The sequence below is a fragment of the Vigna unguiculata genome, chromosome 5 (assembly GCF_037176805.1).
Source record: "Vigna unguiculata cultivar grain cowpea cultivar isolate G323 ecotype 2 chromosome 5, ASM3717680v1, whole genome shotgun sequence".
NCBI lineage: Eukaryota > Viridiplantae > Streptophyta > Magnoliopsida > Fabales > Fabaceae > Vigna > Vigna unguiculata.
In genome coordinates, this window is record NC_140796.1 from 51,421,859 (window position 1) to 51,442,588 (window position 20,730).

The window sequence follows — 20,730 nt, forward strand, 5'->3', positions numbered from 1 at the left end:
ACTTAAGAAAAGATGAAGAAGAATGATTGAACTAGAGTAAACTTAGATCAGATAGATTCGACGTATCTCTCAGTCACACTTACACAGGTTAGTTCTCATACATTTTAATAAAATCACTAATTATTGAGTTATCAATAATAACTTAGATTTTAAGTTCAATACTAAACATCAATTTCTTAAAAGTTAAAAAGACTTCTTTTAAGATTGACAATATATAAAAACTAATGAGTTAAATTTTATTTATGACAATTAAATTCAATAAGTGATGCAATCTAGATAAAAATATAGAAAAGTGTTGATTTTTTTATCCAGAATTATCAATGTAAAAAACGTAACTTTATTCATATGTAATATGTAATATAAGATGAGTACAATGGAAGAAATATAAATTAATAAACTAATAAAAGACAATGCCTACAAAATAGGATAAAAACATATATATCCTTTGAATTAACATGACATTTATTTAAAATAAACTACACGTAAAAATCTTAATACATTAGGTTGGTTAACTAGTTCCAACAATTATGTCTTCAACAAAAATACTTTCGAATTAGAATTTGAATTTAAATCTTATTATGATTTTCAAAGCATGAATAAATTAAATCACGAGATAATATATATAATACTATAATTTATTAAACAACTTAAAAAACTTATCTCTTGTCTTTAGTGCAATTTACTCAAATATCTCAAATATATTCTCTCTCATCATAAAACACGAACATCAATTTCATCGAATGACATAGTTTAATAAGAACGTAAATCCTAAACTCCACTCGTTTAATATGTTGGATAGTATACTAGAAACCTACTTCACACTTCAACTAAGCCTCTTGTAACTCTTCCTTGAAAAAAATTATAGGAGTAATTTTTCTTTTTTCCCTAATACTATATATTTCCACAATATTCATGATAAATGTAAAAAAATCTCTTTTCAAATCAACAAGCATTACAAACTATTTTAAAACAATTATGTCACAATGGTGCAAGATTAGACAAATAAAGTACTTCCTTCTGTAGAAATCAACTGTTTGGAAATATTAAGTAAACTAGAACATCAATTAAAATAAACGAGAATTTAACAAGTTTTCTTCCCCTGTTCCCAAACAGGGCAAAAAATTTGCGCTACATTGAAGATCATATTTCAAATATGTTACTCCAGCTGTGCAGACAGGAAAAATGTTTATCCTCTCCAGCATATACAATCGAGGAGGTAACTTTAATGCCTAAATATATTACAAATATTGGCAATCATATATTACAAAATTGGGTGACTACCTGGGTGTGAATAAGATTAAACTACTTTTGATTTTACTATTAAATCTGCTGGCTTAACATTTACAGATTAATTACTGTCAGCAGAAACAAAATTGCAGATACAATAATCTTTACAGCACTATATACCAGTAGCATCAGTTCCTGGCTGAAAACTGGGGAATAAAAGCATGCCCCTGACCCTTTCATTATGTCATATGGACAACTTGAATATCAAGCATAAAAAATTGAGAAACTTTGCAGCCTACACCCTCACCACCAATGGAAAAATAATACCAGAGGTGTGCCTCAGACCACATTATTTTCCATTTCCTGAGGACCAAAAATGCTGCTCAACTTTCTTCAGTTTCTAAATACAAAATGTGGGGTTAAGAAGGACGTCTAGAGTTAATAGAAACACAAGGTTCTAATACCTCTACTCGGAATCTGAATCAATAGAAAGATACGGGCGGGGCCTTACTGAACGTTTTTGACGAGGAAAAGAGAAAGGGCTATCTGAATCAGATCTTTTCCGAATTGCCTTGTCAGATCTAACATCATTCATACCAAGGAGTAAAGGAGCTGCACAAGGAGCCGTGGTAAGTCAATAATGGGAGGAGAAAAATATATACCATTGCATATAAGAATCACTGAGTTAGGACTAGAATATGGTAAAATCAAATCAATCTTGCAAAATGTCTACAGTTACAGACAAAATAGCAGAATTAAACATCAGAAAGGAGACAAACCAGAAAAATGTACAATCACAGCTGACATGTTCTGTCAAGAAGTTATCTTCTCCACGATTATAGATATGGTTAATTACAGTACATAAAGATATGTATGGAAAGCTTGATAACAGGTAGTACAATAGTTTCAGCAAACTTTGATAGAATAGACTTCAATGCCAACTTGAACTATGTAAATAAATTATTTTATTGATAACAATCACCCAAATTACACTCTCATCCTCTGTTTGTAATAATGTTATAATTGTAGAAATAAAGAGTTTATATAATCAAAGAATATCTAGATTATATATGTACTATTAGAAACATTTTCTTTTATTCCCGTATCCATATTATCATGAGAGGATATCAAATCTCCCCCCTTTTTTATATAGATTCATTTCTTCTACAACTAAATATATTGTACTATACATATCCGAGACCATCTCAACCTATATATCGGGATCCATATCGGCTAATGATTCAATTCCATGAAAGATTTCTAGTGATCAATTTATAGTTGTCCGATATGGCTTATCATTGTGATCCATTTATTTGCAAAATAAATCAAGTTAAGGGAGAGAATACATAGAGATTGAAGGAAAGACGAACTTCAATGATAAGCCACAATTGGGCAAATGATTACATATCAGCCTACCATACATTTCGGCTCTCAAAAAAAATAGACAAGGTGAAAAAAAAACAAGATAACTACTTTATGGTTTCAACATTAACTTCTTCAACGGTAGCAGCAGATTTTGGAGGCGAACTCATATTAGAGGGAGTTCCTTTGTTGTCGACATCTTCCTCAACATCTTCAGCATCATCCTGTCGGCATCAAAGACAGACATATCGGCCAGGTGAACCAATGTTTTTTTATGAACATCTTTGTTCACATCAAAGCGTTCGTCACCGGCATCGATGTTGTAGAGGAGCGCTACTTGGTGAAGTTCTTTCTTAAAACTTTTGGGTTTCTAACAACTCCTCAACCACGCTCTCTCGAGCTTGCTTCCCTTCAGCAATCATCTCCTTGGCCTTTTCTAATTTGCCCTCGGTCTCCAAGCAACGATTTTTCCAAGATTTCAGCCTCGTGCTGATTTCTGACAAATCATTCTCCCATTCTTCCTTCTCGATTTTCATAGCCATCATCGGGCTCTTCAGCTCGGCCAACTCATAGGCTATCTTGATTTTTCCACATCCTCTGTCTCGTTTTTTAGGAGAGCAAACATTTGGTGGCCGAAAACCATTGATCGACTATTATATTTCAGGGAAGCGTTTATTAGCGAATTTGGAGAGTTGTCACCCAGCAATCGTTCCTCTTCCTCAGATAAGGATAATTTATGTTTTTCTGAATATCTATGTTGCCCACCAACAGACTTCCATTGTCTTTATGGTCAAACTGAGAAGTCCCCACATACTCCCCAAGGTTAGTCGACTTGTTTTTCGTTATCTGATTGCCTCCTTATTGTGGCCGGGGTGGATACGTTTCTACTATTGGACCTTTTTTAGTACCACGACTTGGACCACTACCATCCTTTTTCTTGTTCTTAGTAGCAATCTTCTTTAGGTCAAAGAAGATGTTCTTATTTCCAGTCTTAGCTTCAGCTAACGACATGATTCTTGCCAACACAGAGACATTCAGATTACATAAAACATCGGCCATAACTTCACAAAGAAAAGAACATACCGAACATGCCGGTAAAGGGATGCAGGAAAGGAAAACTTTCACAATTTGTCGAGTAGGAAGTTAGCAAGGTAATTCATCCAGGTATCCCAATATCTTCCTATCCTCTTTTGGCAAAGAATCCCTCGACCAATAAAAAGGAAATTTAGGTTTTCCACCGACGTAGAAGTACTCTCAAATCGGTTTTAAATTTCTTAAAGGGTGAAGAGAAAGTTGAGTAAACAGGATCACGCTTGTCCTTCTAAAGATAGCAAGCTAACCATTTTCCTAGGTCAGGTACTATAAAAATGAAGCAATACCTGAGGGGTTGGATTCGTGTTAAAGAGGATACAGATAACCCTAAAAGCCTAGAGAGAAGCCCGTGCATTCGGGTGAAGTTGGGTAGGAGCCACATTTAGGATATGTAGCACTCCCATGGTAAATTCATCTAAGGGAAGGTGCACATGTAAATGTGTGAAAAATCATGCATACATATAGAAAAAGTCATGTGGGTAACTGTCTCAGCCATGACAAACATTATTAATGGTACTCACACAGTCAAACAAAACTATGTCGTCAGACACATGCTCCTTGAACATATATAAATACTATTGCGGTACCACTTTAGGGAAGACGACACCTATATTTATAAAAATGCCCTAGAATACTAAGACCTACCCAAACATATCCCCATCTTAGTGGGAGATCATGTTTGGCCCACTCGAAGGCAGAGTTACTTTCATTACCTTCTATAGGACCCTTGTTGGAAGATGACGCCCCTGATGAGGATGTCGTCCTCTCCTAGTCACTAAGACTTATCTCGACACCACTACCAGACATGTTGGATGCACTAGAGGAAGACATACCAGTGCAGCAGCAAAGTGCACAAGTCTCTTAGAAGAAAGGATGTATTATCAGAGGAAGGAGTGGGTAACTTCCATATGTTGAAATGACTAACCTTTTATAGGCAAGAGTGAAGCATCTTCAACTTCTACCTTTCCATCTTCAACTGTTGGTGGTCAAGGGATTTTTGCCATCACTCTTCTCAAGGTCACCTACCACTAACAACCTAATAGCCTGGTAACGTTTCAATCAAGCCTCTTCACCTACTATATCTGTAGGACGAAGTGACCAAAGAACATGAAATTTTCTCTACATTCCTATGCATATCGGCTAATGTTACCTAGAACATCTTGATATTCAAGAGTCTCATTTGGATCGATGGGGCTAGTGTATTGTAGGTATCTGAGACCATCTCGGCCTACACCCGATGTTATCTCAGGCATCCTAGATATGTCATCTTGGCCCATCATGACCGAGATCCTTTTGCTTTTCATATGATTGAAATGATCTTGGTCCATACCTACCCAGGATCATCTCGTGCAAGCCATGAACACCCACGACAACCGAGATCACATCGGCCTCATCACATTGTAATAGTAAGGATTAATTATGAGATAGTAAATGTTGAGAGCTAAAACGTATTAGTATATCATTAAGCAAGTTAATTATGATAATTATCCATGTGGTCAAGACCCAACCAAGTAAGAGCCCATAAACCTAATATAAATAGCATAGTTCAGGAGGGAATTAACTACGTATTCATTATTACAGAATTGGTGATCATGACACACACCCCTGACTAGAGTGTCAGAGTGTCTTTTGCAGGAACACCCCATTTCAACTTAAGACGAGGCCTGGATTAGGATACATCTCAATTAGGAGGTTGAAGAGTAAAGACAGAAGAGACCCCATTTCAACTTAAGACGAGGCCTGGATTAGGATACATCTCAATTAGGAGGTTGAAGAGTAAAGACAGAAGAGAGGAGGAGCTTCTCGTTCACAGTGTGCTTTCGGTCCTGAAAGAACATAAATCATTTGTGTTGTCTCATAAACACATGTTTCAGCTTAGTATAAATACTCTAGAGCCTTGTACAAGACCATGCCAATCTAGTAAGCCTATTGTTTCGGTGCCACCTCTAGTGAGTTTTCTAGTAAAGCTTCCGTCAAGGTAGTTAAAACTGAGACTATGGTTAGGATAGTGAAAGGTTCACATAATCGTAATTCGTGGGATCACATGAATTGTAGATTTTACTTTCTACAAACATGATACACACATAACCAATAGTAGAAAACTTGTTTTAATGTTCTTAATATTACATTTTATTGGATTTGGGTAAAGAGATGAACATGCATGTAACCCATGCAAGTTCCAAGTACCTTAATTGGGTTTATTTTTATTGAAACCCATTCAACCAAAAAGGTGAAGGAAGGTGAAGGGTGCACTAGAAAACATCCTTAATTTTGAATTGGGTTTGGATTTTGTTTTAATTGAAACCCCATTCATGAAAAAAGTGGATAGGTGTTGCAACTGCAAAAAATGGTGAACTTTAGTTACATTAGTCTTTAAGCATGTGGTATTGCGGCTAACAACACACATAACAAGGTGAGTTTTCAATTACATTAACTTTTAATTAGGCTTAGGTTTTATTTGAACTAAATCCAATTACCCAATTAGGAGGCGAACAAGTGGCACAACAAGCAATTTAGAAAAAACAATGATCCACAAAATTTTATGATTTTGTTCAACCATCCTAACAACTTTGTTGTCCACGAGGCTTGGGATTTGAATCAGAAATGTGTAAAATCATCATAGGATCTTACGATTTTACGAGTAAAATCTCGATTTTAACTATAATGGTTTCCACACAACCCTTGCTTCTCCAACAAACACAAGGATGAAATTGTGCCATTTTGATGCATCCAAGCAAAAGTAAACCCAAGCAACCAGTCCACATGCCCTTATCTCAAGTTCCCGTTACAACTCCGTTCGAGGCGTACGGCGATGTAGATGGCTGACGACCTTTCGAGTAGGTCGCTTTCTTTGTGTGCTCCTGCCCTTGTGGTGGCTCTATCACAGTTCATTTGGTGGTTCAACCCATTGTCCCCTCTCCTTAAGTTAGTTCATTCTTTTTTACCCAACTTTCGAAAATATGAAAATGACTTCCGACGATCAACCTCCATAACAGATTCTCCCATCTTTTCTAACCATTTTGTAAGTACAAAGAAAATGGACATGGACGGGTCTAACTATTCCACTAGGGATTCTGAAATCGGGTTATTGTTATCTTAACATCAATTGAATTTCTTCCTACATAACATCATGAACAATGGGTAAAGATTGATGCTCAACTATGTAGTGTTATTAAATCCACTATTCACACCTCACTCAAACCTAGTTTTCATCCCATGGGTTGTATATCAATTTGGAGTGTTCCCTTTATAGAAATTAAATACATCATCTGTAGTGTGTGCCAAGATCTCTTAACTTTCTTGCTTGACCCATCATGTGTAGTGTATCTATTTCAATATATATGTAAAATAACATTGTTATCATATGTCGTGATAAAGAGGGTATTGTACAACTAAAACAATATCTAGCTCAAAATTTCAAGATAAAAATGCATGGACACCTAAGGTATTTCCTTGATATAGGGGTGGCACAGTGCAAAGATGGATTTGTCATAATGCAGATAAAATATGAATAATGACATTTACTAAGTTTGTGGACACAAATGGATCCAATGCCAAACTTGTATCTAGTCAAGGAGAACAAGTCCTAGGAGATACATATGATTAGTTGGTAATCTAAATTACCTCACTTTGATTCGTTCCAACATCACCTTTGGTGAGCATAGTAAGTCAATTTATAAACTCTCATAGTCAAGAACATTGAGATGTGGTCATACGCATCCTAAAATATATTAAGAAGGTTCTCTAAAAAGGCCTCATTTATAAAGATAAGGAAAATACTCAAATTCTTAGGTATTTTGTGATGACTGAGCAAGTTCATATATTAATAGAATAAAAGACAATATCATTGTCAAGAATAAGTAAATGGTTATTTGCCCACTTGAAATATGGATGATATTATCCTCCACATGTGTTTGTGTGTAACTAAAACTTGAGTCCAAACATATGAAAGTTGCACAAAATGATATCCTCAGATAAAATCAGCACTCAAATTGACAATTGAATTCCTCTAAAATAAGAAAAAAGTAGTGACAAAAGCTTTAGGCCAAGAGTAACGAACCGGTATCTGTCAAGGAATTTGTGGCACCTTCTCCAGATGCAATTTGCGGTCTGGAATTCAATCCACTTGCAGTGGAAGTGTCACCATTACTGCCACTAGCACCACCTCCAAGACTAAGAGTGATCCAATCCTCCGTAAAGACACCATTTGATACGTCTGCATGATCACTCAATTCATGCTGCATAGATGATTCTGCTGGTTTTGTAGGTAGAAAAATCTGAAGGGAGGGATCTTCTCTGGGAAATGCCAGTGGATTGTCAACCAAGCCACCATTTAAATCATCCTCAGGTCGAACTACCGAGGAATCTGGGGTAAGAGTGCTAGATCCCAAAGCAGTATCCGGGGCCAACATATAACCATTCAGGGACGATGAGCAATTGATGTTACCACTCTGCAAACCAACCAATGTATCTGACACATCCTCCACTTCAGAACTAAATAATTGGAATCCTGGGACTGCTGGAGTTCCAGATTGCAATGGCCAGAGGGAGGACATCCCAAAATCATCTTCACTGGGATGACTATTAAAAACTCCCAAACCTGCATTTCCACCAGGATTGTGATCTTCCGTATATGGATCAATAATTCCAGGCTCTAGCACCGAGTAAACATCAACTGCAGCACTAGTTTGATTATTGTTGTACCCAGTTATAGGAGTCGGAGACATCAATACATCGTTGTCTTCTTCTGAATCACTAATAACAATAACTTCTGCATCACCAATTGGAGCAGAAGCATTATGAACAGAATATCCATATGCGGAATCAATATTACTGTTAAACACAGAATCAATCTCAATACCATTGGTAGTAGAATAATCAATATGTCCACCACCACCCTGATTTACGCTTGGATCATCTTCATCCCGGCCACTTCCAGTGTCACTGCTGCTCATTGGAATAATAACATGTTCAATATTTTCAAGATCCTCATTCAATCTATTATTACCAGAAGAGGTGTTTGTATTCTCAGGTTTGCTGACTTCCCAAACACCGTTACTATTCTTCCTAAGTTTTAAACCAATAGGACCATCTGAAACACCTTCCTGTTTGAGCTTTAAATTTTCCATTTTCTTTATTTCATCAGTAGAGACAAAGAGAGATCCATCAGGACGGTGCCAATGAGCAAGAGTTCCCAACTCCCGTCGTTCACTTTCATTCTTAACCTTGACACGCCAAAAACCATCAGGCTTCACCTCGATCTCTGTAATCTCTTCTCCACAATTTTTCATCTATGCCAGCAAACCAGGATACATAATAACTACCGAGTCAACAAACTCAATTATACGCTTTATCAAGAGAGAAATAAAGATAAAGGGGGACATAACACTACCAGAGTAGTGATGCGATTGAAGTAAGGGTCAATGATGATATTCTCCAGAGCATAATTTTTAAGGCATATGGGACACTGCCACTGCAGAAACATTTAATGCTTCATCAAAAAAAATTTAAAAACAGGTGTACGACAAAGCAAGCTCAACTTTTGAGAACCATACCTTCCTTGATCGTTCATTCATTTCAACAAAAACTTCAAGATCGAAACAGCCCATGTGAACACAAGGTTTGAATCTTCCTGCAATCTTCATTCTAGAACCACTCATCTATAAATTTAACAATTACAAAAAATTTAGAAGACTTTCAGGAAGTGAATCATAAAACTTCATGGCAACTAAAATAATCCAACACGTGAAAGCCTTACTGGGCAACGAAGATTGATGCTAAAAGTATCTGAAACCACTTCCAAATCACTATCACTATCAGCATTATCATTAGCATTTCCACCCCCAACACAACAACAAACACGTGCAAGAGCATCTTCAAAACGCTCACCATCAGGCTCCTCTGGAATCATGCTTAGAATCTAGAACCAGAGAACAAGTAATTGATTTAATAATACATGTATAATAGTATTAAATGAATATATAGACTTCAAAAATTAAACATACATGTCAAGGGCATTTCAACACGACACAGATAGAAATGTCACATCCTTCGTGAATTAAATTTTATTTTTCAAAGGAATAAAGTTTGATATTTTGGCTTTGATGCTTAGCACTTCCCTGTGTGGTTGTTTCACTAGAGTAGCCGACTCCGACTCAGTAAAAGAAACCCATAACAGAAACGGAGAAAGGAAAATGATTTCATGGTTTACTGAAAAACAGCATAACAAATAGAAAATTGAAAGATAGCCCACGGTTGCCCCTTACAACTAGGGATGTCAAAAAAATCCATACTCACAAGTATCCGTAGATAAAACCCACAACGGGTAAACAATAAATATTGTAAACGGGTATAAGTATTTTTTTTATACCACATATACCCACATGTTAATGGGACAAGTAATATCCGTACATGTGGATATCCATATACTCTAATTTAAATTAAATAAAAATTTAAAAAAAACATGATTAAAATATTAATATATCGATTTTCAATGGATTGTTTTTATCCATTGGTTTTAAAAATTTCATTTCTTTGTAATATGTCATTAACAATATTTAAATGGGTTATCTGGACTTTGTTTAAAATTTATGAATGTTATGTATTTTATTTTATTTGAATTTACGATTGAAATATGTTGTTAAATATTTAAATTTTTCTTTTGTAAATACCCACGAGTGTCCGTGGATATTAAAAAAATATGTGAGTACCCGCATAACGGATACCCGCACGGATATGGGGACGGGTACGGGGCGGATATTTATCCATCGGGTAAGTTACGAGGGAGCAACTATCCATAGGATAATGATATTTTGATCCACTTTTAACACCACCACTCATATCACCCTTCAATTATCTATTTTAATTTTTTTAGTGGTGTGATGTGATGATCTAAGAGTGATTGGAGTGCTAAGTTAAAAGTGGGTCAAAATATCATTATCCCTACCCGTATCATGCCCGCTCCATTGACATCCCTACTTACAACTAAGCTTTGACACTGCTCTCTTTAACCAAATGCTAACAAATCTCAATCCATCCCCTTCGACTCCTAATTATGCCAAGCTGCCTTCTCTAACTAATTCTCAATTCTCTACATTCAATAACTGTTGAGATTTGGGATTCTGTAATCCAGAGATTTGGTACCTTCATGGTTGCTGCATTTAAGGACCCTTAGATTTAGGAAAATGTGTTTTGTTCCTATTGACATGTACAAAAGATGTCATTTTATTTTCACCATTTCTTAAACAATCATTATAAACAGGATGCATATGGAAAATACTGCCTTTTTACAAAATCGAAACAAAACACAATTCATTCCATGCACTGTATTTCTACATGTTCTGGAGGTAACCGTATCCTTAACTCCTTGTGCTTTCCTTTTGCTTGTCTACTACAAATTTATTTTTCCATAAGAGAAATATTTGTAATTAAAAGTAATGTCACTCCCACTAAAATCCATGCACACTCTCCACATTTAGTGAATGAGGGGCAAACACAATTCAGATCACACTTAAGCATATAAGAACGATAGATAAAATATTGGCAGCATAAAACATTTCTGCTTTGTTTGGAAACACCAAAACTTCATCAAGAAACAATTTTGGGTTATGATAGACATGCAGCTTGATTAAAACAGAACCCTACCAAATAACATAAACAAAGATCAATACGTTAAAATCTCCAAAAGAAGCCAATCCAAAACAAGTGTTAGCAATATTTCTTCACCATATTTACTAAGCAGAAAACTGGTAATCACATAAAAATAAAATAAAAAACAAATGAACAAGATTCATATATTATATTTTTAAGAGTTCGGTAGACCCAACCATGCCCTTGTTATTTATGAGAAAGGATGTTAAACATCATACAAAAAAAAAAACAATAGTATGCCGATAACTCCAAAGCATGGAACTAAGAAAGCATAAGAACTCTGACAAATACAATTTTCACGTCAGAAACAATAACAAGACATACCTTTTCCGAATTAAAATGAGTGCTAAATGGCAATATAAGCAACAGCTACAATGTCAAGTCAAGCCATAGCACTACATAAACTACCCTGCCCCCCAATACTTTCCGAATTCAATAATGTCCTTAGAATTGAAAAAAACTGAGAATCACATTAGCAATCCAAGTTTTGCTAAATTTCATTTTTCTTTTTCAGAAATAAACCCAAAGGAAACAACCAAAAACTTTTGACTGACATCAATATAAGGAGATTCAACATCAAACTCCACAATTCAATAAGCTAGGATTGAAGGAACAAAAAGTAAGCCAGAATACTATACTTAAAAATTAAGCAAGTTTAGAAAGCAATCTTGATTGAATAATCTTGACTATTCCAATAAGTTCTAGACCGAAGGAACCAGAAATCAGCCAGAATACTATACTTAGAAATTAAGAAAGTTTAGAATGCAATCTACCTCTGGCATGGTGAGCCTTTTAATAATTCGAACCCCTAAACAGAATATGCGAGCATCCACCACCGTCAAGGAAATCCTATTAATTCCATCCTTCGAATATGGTGTGATCTGACACAGGAGAAATAAAATAAGAAATTGAATAAACTACTACAAATGAAATTTAATTAACAAAGAAGAAAAAATTGATCTAAAACCAGCACTCAAGCATAAATATCTACATTCAAAAAAGGTATAGAAAACAAGATAAATTTCTTAATTGTTACAAACAATAGAAGACAACAAACTCACAACTGAACCAGAGTCACGACCATTAGCCCCAAGCATCTGTGAACCGGGTCTGTTAATTGCACGAACAGGAAGACCTACAGGTATATAGTTAAAATTCAATGACAAAAATACAATTCAACCATAATACATGAATTCCATGAAGAAATTTGGATACTTTACTAACAAAATACGTACTTCTAATCACACATAATTTAATGTGCAGACTAAATTAAGACCCAAGACATGAAACAAAAGTCTAAAAAGGAAACTAACAAAAGAGAGTAGATTAAGACTAGCACACATACCGTTGACTTTTAAATCTGTATGTTGTGGCCATTGCATCCTGAATGAAACCTTGTCATTCAAAAGCATACACCAAGCCTAAATATGAAAGAATTGTCATACATTAATACCTAAATAGCCAGTTATGCATCAAACTACAAGCACTAAATCATACCAACCTGAATATCATACTCTGGTTTCGATACCAACTCCTTGTTTGCTTTCGTGAGTTGAAACGTTCTTTCCACACTTTGTACTGGGCTGGTTCTAAACAATTCAAATAGAAATATGGTTAAACCATTCAAGCACAAAATTATATTAAAAGTAGGTTTAAACAATAAATCTGTGATGGATTTGATAATGACTTAAGAAAACCATGAGACAAGATAATAAAACACTCAGGAGGGGAATTTAGTTCCGAAAGGTTAATGTCCTGAGAGAACTTTCAAATCAAAAGAGCAAACTCAACACCCAAACAATTTTACTTCACACAATGTAAATATAGGAAACAGCGCTAATATTGGTATCCCTTTGAATAGAACAAAACAACCAACACGGAACATACGTAGAAAGAAACCAAAAGCTATACACAAGACACCCGAACTTGCATTAGAAGAAAAGAATTAAATATAACACAACTCCACCCTCACCACTAAATTAAATGGAAAGTAGTCAAGCCTGAATGAAGGAGAACCCAAGCAAACAATTGTAATTGTAACTTACGCAACAAATTCTCTTATTGGCAAATAACAACTAAAACAGACATTCAATTTGCTCAAACACAAACAAAACCAGTAGCACAATGTCACAAACCAATTACACCCTTACCCATCAGTGGGAATATTGGTTGTTGTCAACTTCACCGGAAACAAAAGGTGTGTGACTGAAACACAAAACCTGTAATATAAAGAGAAAAAAAAAATTGAGTGATGGGCTAAAGAAAATGGCAAATAATAAATGCATACAGGAGAGTATCACACACAGAGGAAGAGCTTTTTAAAAGACAATAAACATAGCATTCATCTGAGAATCATAATAATATTCTCAAAATGACATTGTTCTACAAAAACCGAAGCCTAATAATGGAAATTGGAATCTCTATTCATAACTAGCAGCCACAACAATGTTAGCTTAGAAGAATGAAATACCAAAAAGTGAGTATCTCTACAACTATCAATATGCTACTGAAAGAATCATCAACAACGAAGTTACCACAATAAAACATGTTATTATCCATAAGTTCAGTCAATTGTATCACTACAGGATATCAGAGACAACAAATTGGATGAAAACGGAAATAACACAGGCCCTTGATAATACAAAATAAAATGGCATGTAAGTAAAGATTACAAATATTTAGCATTGAATGGGGGAAAAGAAAATTTTTGAACTATTATTTATTCCACTCCATCTACTGAAATAAGAAGAAACACAACATACGGGTCTGCACGATCAACTCGACATATTTCACAGTAGAATTTATCAGGAACATGTGGGGTTCCATCCGTAGGTTTCTCTGGAATAACAACACAGTTTATATGCTGCGACACATCACACCTTGTATCTGCACACTGCATTTAGACGAGAAGAAAAAATGTTTCCATTAACAAACATAAATTTATATGAGATGTTAATAAAACAATTATATCAAAGAGAGGGGGATTGGGATGGAAATGACCAATAAATCATAGGGGCGAGAAAAAAAGGCATATAATATTTAAATCATCTGGATAGATAACATATATATTGAATATTACACCTTGACCAAAGGGTCCGTATCCAATACATTTCCACAAAGACAGCGAATCTTAGTATCTGATAGAAAGGAATCCTCCATTTCACTTTTAATTTTCACATTACTGCTATCAGAGCCCTGTCCCTTCGATGACAAGTCAATGGCCCCAGAAACCTGCAATTTTCTGGGCAAAATGAAAACACAAGTCACAAGAAAAATAGTAAACCAAGGAGATTATAGTATATGCCCGTAAAATCAACTTAACATAAACGTAGAAACACATCATCAAACCATGAGTAAACTACAAACTGATCAAAGATGAGCTTTATTCGGATAAGTTAGAAATGTTTTTTAGAGTTTCTCTACCAAAATAGAGGATTTTTCCAGTAGAGAACCTCTCAAAAAACACTTATAAACATAGACACACATCATCAAACCATGAGTGAACTACAAACTGATCAAAGATGAGCTTTATTCGGATAAGTTAGAAATGCTTTTGAGTGTCTCTACCAAAAGATAGAGGACTTTTCAAATAGAGAGCCTCTCAAAAACACTTATAACTTCATATTCAAACATTCTCCGAAAAATTGTTGGCCTTCCTTTACATTTATCTGAAGCATAATAAGCTAGACAAAAGAAAATATCATCAACAGTGTTGTCTCTAACACTAACCTATATGTGTCCTCCACTAACTTGGCCACCCGTTGTTTTCCAACTGCATTCTTCTTGATCCACAATTTAGATACTGGGAAAAAGTAACAATCTGTGAACTCAGTTTACAGGGGAAAAGATAGAGGCATATCTGAAAGGCAACTTCACAAAATAAAATTATATGCATAAAAAATAAAAAATCCAAAATACATTCAATTCAATAAACTATGGCTTATAGAAGTTGCATTGCCACCACTCTAAACTAGTGTTCTAAAACTTGAGTTCGACCAGTTTTATTCAAATAATTGAACTGGTACAAACTTATTCAAATTGGCTGGTTCGCAGCACACCAAGAGAACTGGACAGTTTTTAAAACAAACAACCCATCACACCCAGTAAGGCGACATGCCATCACCCAACCCTTGCCAGTGACTAGTTTGTTGCCTAGTTCACATTACAGTGTTGCAGGGAAGAGATAATGTAAAGAAGGAAAAAGATTTTCCAAATGTTAGAGAGCAGAGGAAGTTCCCAGAGATTGTTACTAGCACAAGATAGTGAAATGAGAAACTGATATGAACAGTTTAACTGAAAACAGGAGAATTAAACCTCCAAGGTTTGGCTCTAGCAAAGAGCTCCCCCTTTTCTTACAATATATCCCTATGAATGCACATTAACGATCTAATTGATACCTTCTAACTAGTTTCTTTTATCTGTCCCTAACTAAGTTTTTCTTCCCTTCTATCCTAATGATACCAGTTTCCCTTCTACCCTAATTATACCACCAGAATGAAATTCAACCATCTTCAACTTGAAAACCTCTGGAAACTGGAATCAAATCAGATTTTCAACCACCTTAAGTAACCTTCTTCAATGACTAGATAACCACTTATTATGAACCTAATCAATGTGGTACCCTGATGAGAAATTTATTAAAATCCCGGAACAATGCTGGTTGAGATAGTGCAAGATCAACTTCTGAATTTAGCTTGGCAAAATGCCAATCTTTTCTTCTTGAATCCTGTTATTAAGGTAAAAAATTATAGCCAGTTTGCAGAACTCAAGTTCTGCGCCTTCCTCTTTCTCCATATCTCTGAATATCTTCATCCCCCTATTTATCTAATTAGTTACATCTACTTAACCAACTAGTCTAATAATCCCTAAATAATTGTTCTTCCCTCCTACCCTACAGGAGTCTAAAGGTTGTGGATATGCCAACTTCCACTGCTTGATGATATCGTCTCAACAAGAAACATGAACAGTATGCACTACGCACAAAGCGGGTTAGCTTCTTCGTGACTAGTCCTCATTGCATTGAGACTAAAGTTTGACGAGCCTATAGGCCAAAAATGGTCATCTATTTCTAATTATTTTTCTAATTTATATTTTATGGTCTTAAGCAGATGATAGATGCTTTACATTTATAGATATTTTTTATACTGCATTTTCTTTACTTAAAACTTTATTATAATCAAATATTATGCTAATCTAACTACTTAGAACTTTGCTTTAATCAAATGTTATGCTAATTCAACATAGTATATATCTACATTCCTTTTGAGAAAAAGAGGACCTTTGAAGAAATTGGTTTTTGGGTACCAACATTCAGCAGTGGGTCAATTTTCTTTTTTATTTGGCCTTTTGTATGCTTAAGCCCACAAAACCCAAGCCCAAAAACCAACTTTTTTGTAACCCCAGCATTGATAATAAAGAAAACACCTTCGCTGACTTGACATCATTGCACCTTCTTCAATCTAGTACAAATGTACATCCTCTCTCACCCAAGCCCGAGTTGCATGAATCACTACAATCAGAGCTCTTCTCCACAACTCATGAGTTTTGGTTCCTCTGCTTCTGCTACTCTGTTTGTGTGGTTGATTGGTTCTCTTTCTATGGAAGAAATGAGGATCTCTTGAGGCATTATGGTTTCAATTTGAATGATCTATCTTAGAGATCTAGTTTCAGGTGTTGTTTTTTGTACCAGTAGTCACTTGGCACTACTATAGTGTTGTGTTTTTCATATATTTTAGAATCTTAAGCTTCATGTTATGATTCCACAATTTACAATTTTGTATCCTCTTTCCAAATCTGAATAGAATCTCGAGTTTAACTACTTATGCTATGAGGAAGAACAGCAAAACAAGAAGTACAAAGATACTAGACAGGAAAGCAAAGCAAGAAGCCAATTCCACAACTCTATCATCTCTTACACTTGAAGAATCAAAAGCAATGGATAAAGGAAATGAAGGATAAAGGAAATGAAGGGCAGCAACCTTGAAGAATTTTGGAGACTATGCTATTTATATTAGGTCAAGGCAATTCTCTAGCATTGCTAGGCCCACATGAAGCCAGCATTGTTAAATAAACTTCATTGCCTAAAGTTCATTTTATTCATAACTTATATTTGTATATTTTATAAAGTTTGACCAATGTGACCCACTCCTAGCGGTATATGGCTTGTGTTGTAGTTGTTGACTACACAGTTGCCAATTCCAAATAGCAGCCAGTGAAGTTGACCTGAAAATGCTATAGCAGATAGTTTCTGCTATAGAGGAATTAAAAGAACAGAACCGTGCAGGAACAGAACAAAGCAAGGCAGCAAAGGACATAGTCAGATGGAAAAGTTGACAGGTTTTCCAGAAAATTTCTGAAGGTCTCAGTATGATTGGAAACTATGGAGAGCAGAGGCTGCATAAGTTGGGAATGCCCACCTGTCACAGCTGGCAAGGGAATGTTGTCAAGTATAGGTGGGTATCCCTCATAAAAACAGTGGGTGCTACTTCACAACAGAGTGCACACAACTGACTGACAAAGTAGAGTTCCAGTTTTGATTCCAGGGAGGGAGGGGAACCCAAATTGAATCTCCCAATACAGCCATTAATCACTTATTTCATGGCTAAAATGGTTTCTTGTGACTCACACCAACAGTTCTTGCTCCAGCCAGGATTTCAACAACTTCATCCATTCAACTTTCGTACCATGCTTGAGCCACTCCATAATAAAGTCTCTATTTGGCATTGTTATTAACTATGGTTGACCAATGTGACATATTGAGCTAGAAATTCAGCTGAGTTGATGATGAGACTGAATTTTAAAAATGTACATATAAAAAGACAATGACAAGCCATAAAAGGAATTTCTCTGTACAAACACAAAGCCAAAAGAAATGAGAAAACCCAAACTCATCAGATTAAGGGCATATTTGGATAAGCTTCTCCATAAACAATTCTACAGGGGGAAATGAAAACAAAAAGTTATAAGCTTCGCTGGAGGCTAAAATTAGTTTATGCATAAGTTAAAGGCAAATTTGGAGAAACTAATATGAAAGAAATTCTACAAATTAACTTATATATGAGTTAATTTTAACTTCTAAAGAAGTTTATTTCATTTTTCCTTCCTGTTTTCTTCTCCTACAAGTGTTTGAGGCGATGTTTATCCAAACAAACCCTGAGAAGGAAAGTTTACAATACATCTGACTTGTATAAAAGAAAATTAAAACGCTAAACATATACAGCAATTAACCACTGCAATAAGATATTGACATTGACATACAAACACATTTGAGACATTTGTATGTTAAGGAGTTAAGTTAATAACTCTAACATGTAGGTATTCAAATAAATAAACTTTGACACAACCCAAGCAGAAACATTACAAAAAGGTTGAGTCACCATGTGTGTACATCATAGAGAGAGTATAAATAACCATACCTTGGTCCTCTGAAAGAATAGACAATATCCTATCAACAAGATCCTATAGAAAATGAAGCATTCATATTATTATATTGTCCAAAAACCCCAAAAGATGTTACTAAGTCAAGCATTAAAAAACAATATTATTGCCCAAGTTAAAATTTAAAAACCAAAACAAAAAACATGAAAGTCTATGCCCCTTCGACAATATCCATCATTTCAAAGAGTTTCAAACGCAAATTCTTCATTACTAGGATACATATAAGTTGAAACTATGCAGCCTAAATAAAAGAATAAAGAAAGGGGGTAGATAAATAAAAAAAAAAAAAAAACACGTAATCAGAAAATGAACATCATTCAATGATGCCAACTACTCTAGCACTCAAGATTTAAAGAAAAATCCTAAAATTGAAGATACATCTTTTCTGAGTTTCAAAAGCTATTCTTCATCACAAAAAGACGTATAAGTCTAAACTGTGCAGCCCAAATAAAACAATTTAAAGAGGTAAGGAAATCTCATAAAAAATAACAAGTAGTAAGCCAATGAACATCATTCAATGATGCGAATTAGCACTCAAAATTCAAAGCAAAATCCTAAAATTCAAAATACATGCGTAATAGAGATTTTTTTTTCGTCTCACCTGCTTCTTTCCCTGTTTTGACAGTCCCAATTGAGTGAGCACATCTTTGAGCTCTTTTAAACGAAAATATTGCAATTTTTCCTACAAGAAAAAATCACGAGACCAGTAAAGTACAACATCATAGTTCTTGATTAATAATACACAGCATAAAATCAATACAAAAAAAGTGAATACTAACATTTCCCTGAATGACATACTTAACAATGATCATGATAAATAAATCAAAATAAACAAAAACTGCAAGTACATTCAATGAATAAGGTACAAACTATATTTGTTAGAGAAAATTCTAATTCTAAAATCTAGCACTATAAGTAAACTTATTTTTTAAAGAAGACTCCTTGTTCTTCTTAGAATCCATTCCAAAACTAAAATTGTCAATTACCAGCAAAATCAACACTGCATTCTGCATTAGTATAGTACACTAAAAAACCAAAATAACGATTTTCAAAAAAAATTAAATACAAGCACACCTTGCAACTAGCTACCAAATCCATTTTGCACAGAATCTTCAGCAAGGATCGAAGAGCAATCAACAAGCAAAATCCCGGAAGCTAGCACATGCTACTCCTGCAGTGATCACTCTGCTCGAATTAAGTAAACCAAGCAAAACAAAAGCAACCAATAGAATTTAAATAATAAATTGAAAAGATTAAGAGCGAAACAGATATTGAGGGTGATAATGATAAATTGAGCACAGATTAAAATGCACATCATACATACAAATAGGAATCGTAGCACAGAACAAGAATAAAAGAAGGAAGAAAAACAGTAACGATTAGGGTTTTGGAAACTTACTTGGGTTGATGTGAGTTTCTTTTACAACCACAACAAATCCTACACTTGAAACTTCGGACTTATCGGACTATATGCAATCCGATTTTTTAAACCAGAACACGTCCGGGTTAGGTTTCAGTACGCTAGGTTTCAGTAAGCGCGTCTAAGTTCAATGGACACAATCCTTTTCTGCTTTTCTGTATTTCTTCAGGTTCCTCTTCCCTGCTACAGTTTATATAGGGTTTCATCAATGTCACATTAGACTGATTTTTATACCAACAAAAAGAAAAACTGTGTATAGTGATAATTGTAATATATGTATGTTTATTTATTGATACTTATAGTTGCACTTGTTCCTTAAAATGTTTTTTAATGATTAAATAATGTTTAAAATAATTTTTCTTATTCAATTAAAATGTTTTTTTAAAATATCTTTTTGGATTTTTTTAACTAAACATAGTTAATAAAAAATAACTTTTAAGTAACTGTAGTTGTAACTATAGTTTCAATATTAGTCTGTTTGTATTCTATATGACTTGAAATGACAAAGTTTGTGCACTAATTAAGATATTGAAGTGAACTTT

At 34.8% G+C, this 20,730-nt stretch overlaps 1 protein-coding gene across 7 annotated transcripts; it reads right to left on the reverse strand.

Annotated features, from left to right (window-relative positions):
• Window positions 1–1,043: 1,043 nt before the first annotated feature.
• LOC114184847 (E3 SUMO-protein ligase SIZ1-like) lies at window positions 1,044–20,397 on the reverse strand. Of its 7 annotated transcripts, XM_028072192.2 has the most exons (19): window positions 20,168–20,397; window positions 19,843–19,939; window positions 19,370–19,450; window positions 18,747–18,789; window positions 15,061–15,133; window positions 14,413–14,572; window positions 14,094–14,224; window positions 13,482–13,550; window positions 12,833–12,920; window positions 12,677–12,752; window positions 12,393–12,466; window positions 12,105–12,212; window positions 9,440–9,601; window positions 9,237–9,341; window positions 9,074–9,154; window positions 8,543–8,972; window positions 7,742–8,452; window positions 1,739–1,839; window positions 1,044–1,627 (listed from the first exon to the last, which is right to left on the reverse strand). In XM_028072192.2, the coding sequence occupies exons 2-19, from the start codon at window positions 19,864–19,866 to the stop codon at window positions 1,577–1,579; spliced, it is 2,568 nt and encodes an 855-aa protein (XP_027927993.2). In that variant the 5' UTR covers window positions 19,867–19,939; window positions 20,168–20,397; the 3' UTR covers window positions 1,044–1,576. The 7 variants fall into 7 exon arrangements, with proteins under 7 accessions (XP_027927993.2, XP_027927992.2, XP_027927988.2 ...); XM_028072191.2 differs by having other exon boundaries at window positions 1,044–1,590; window positions 7,742–8,972; XM_028072187.2 differs by having other exon boundaries at window positions 7,742–8,972.
• Window positions 20,398–20,730: the final 333 nt, after the last annotated feature.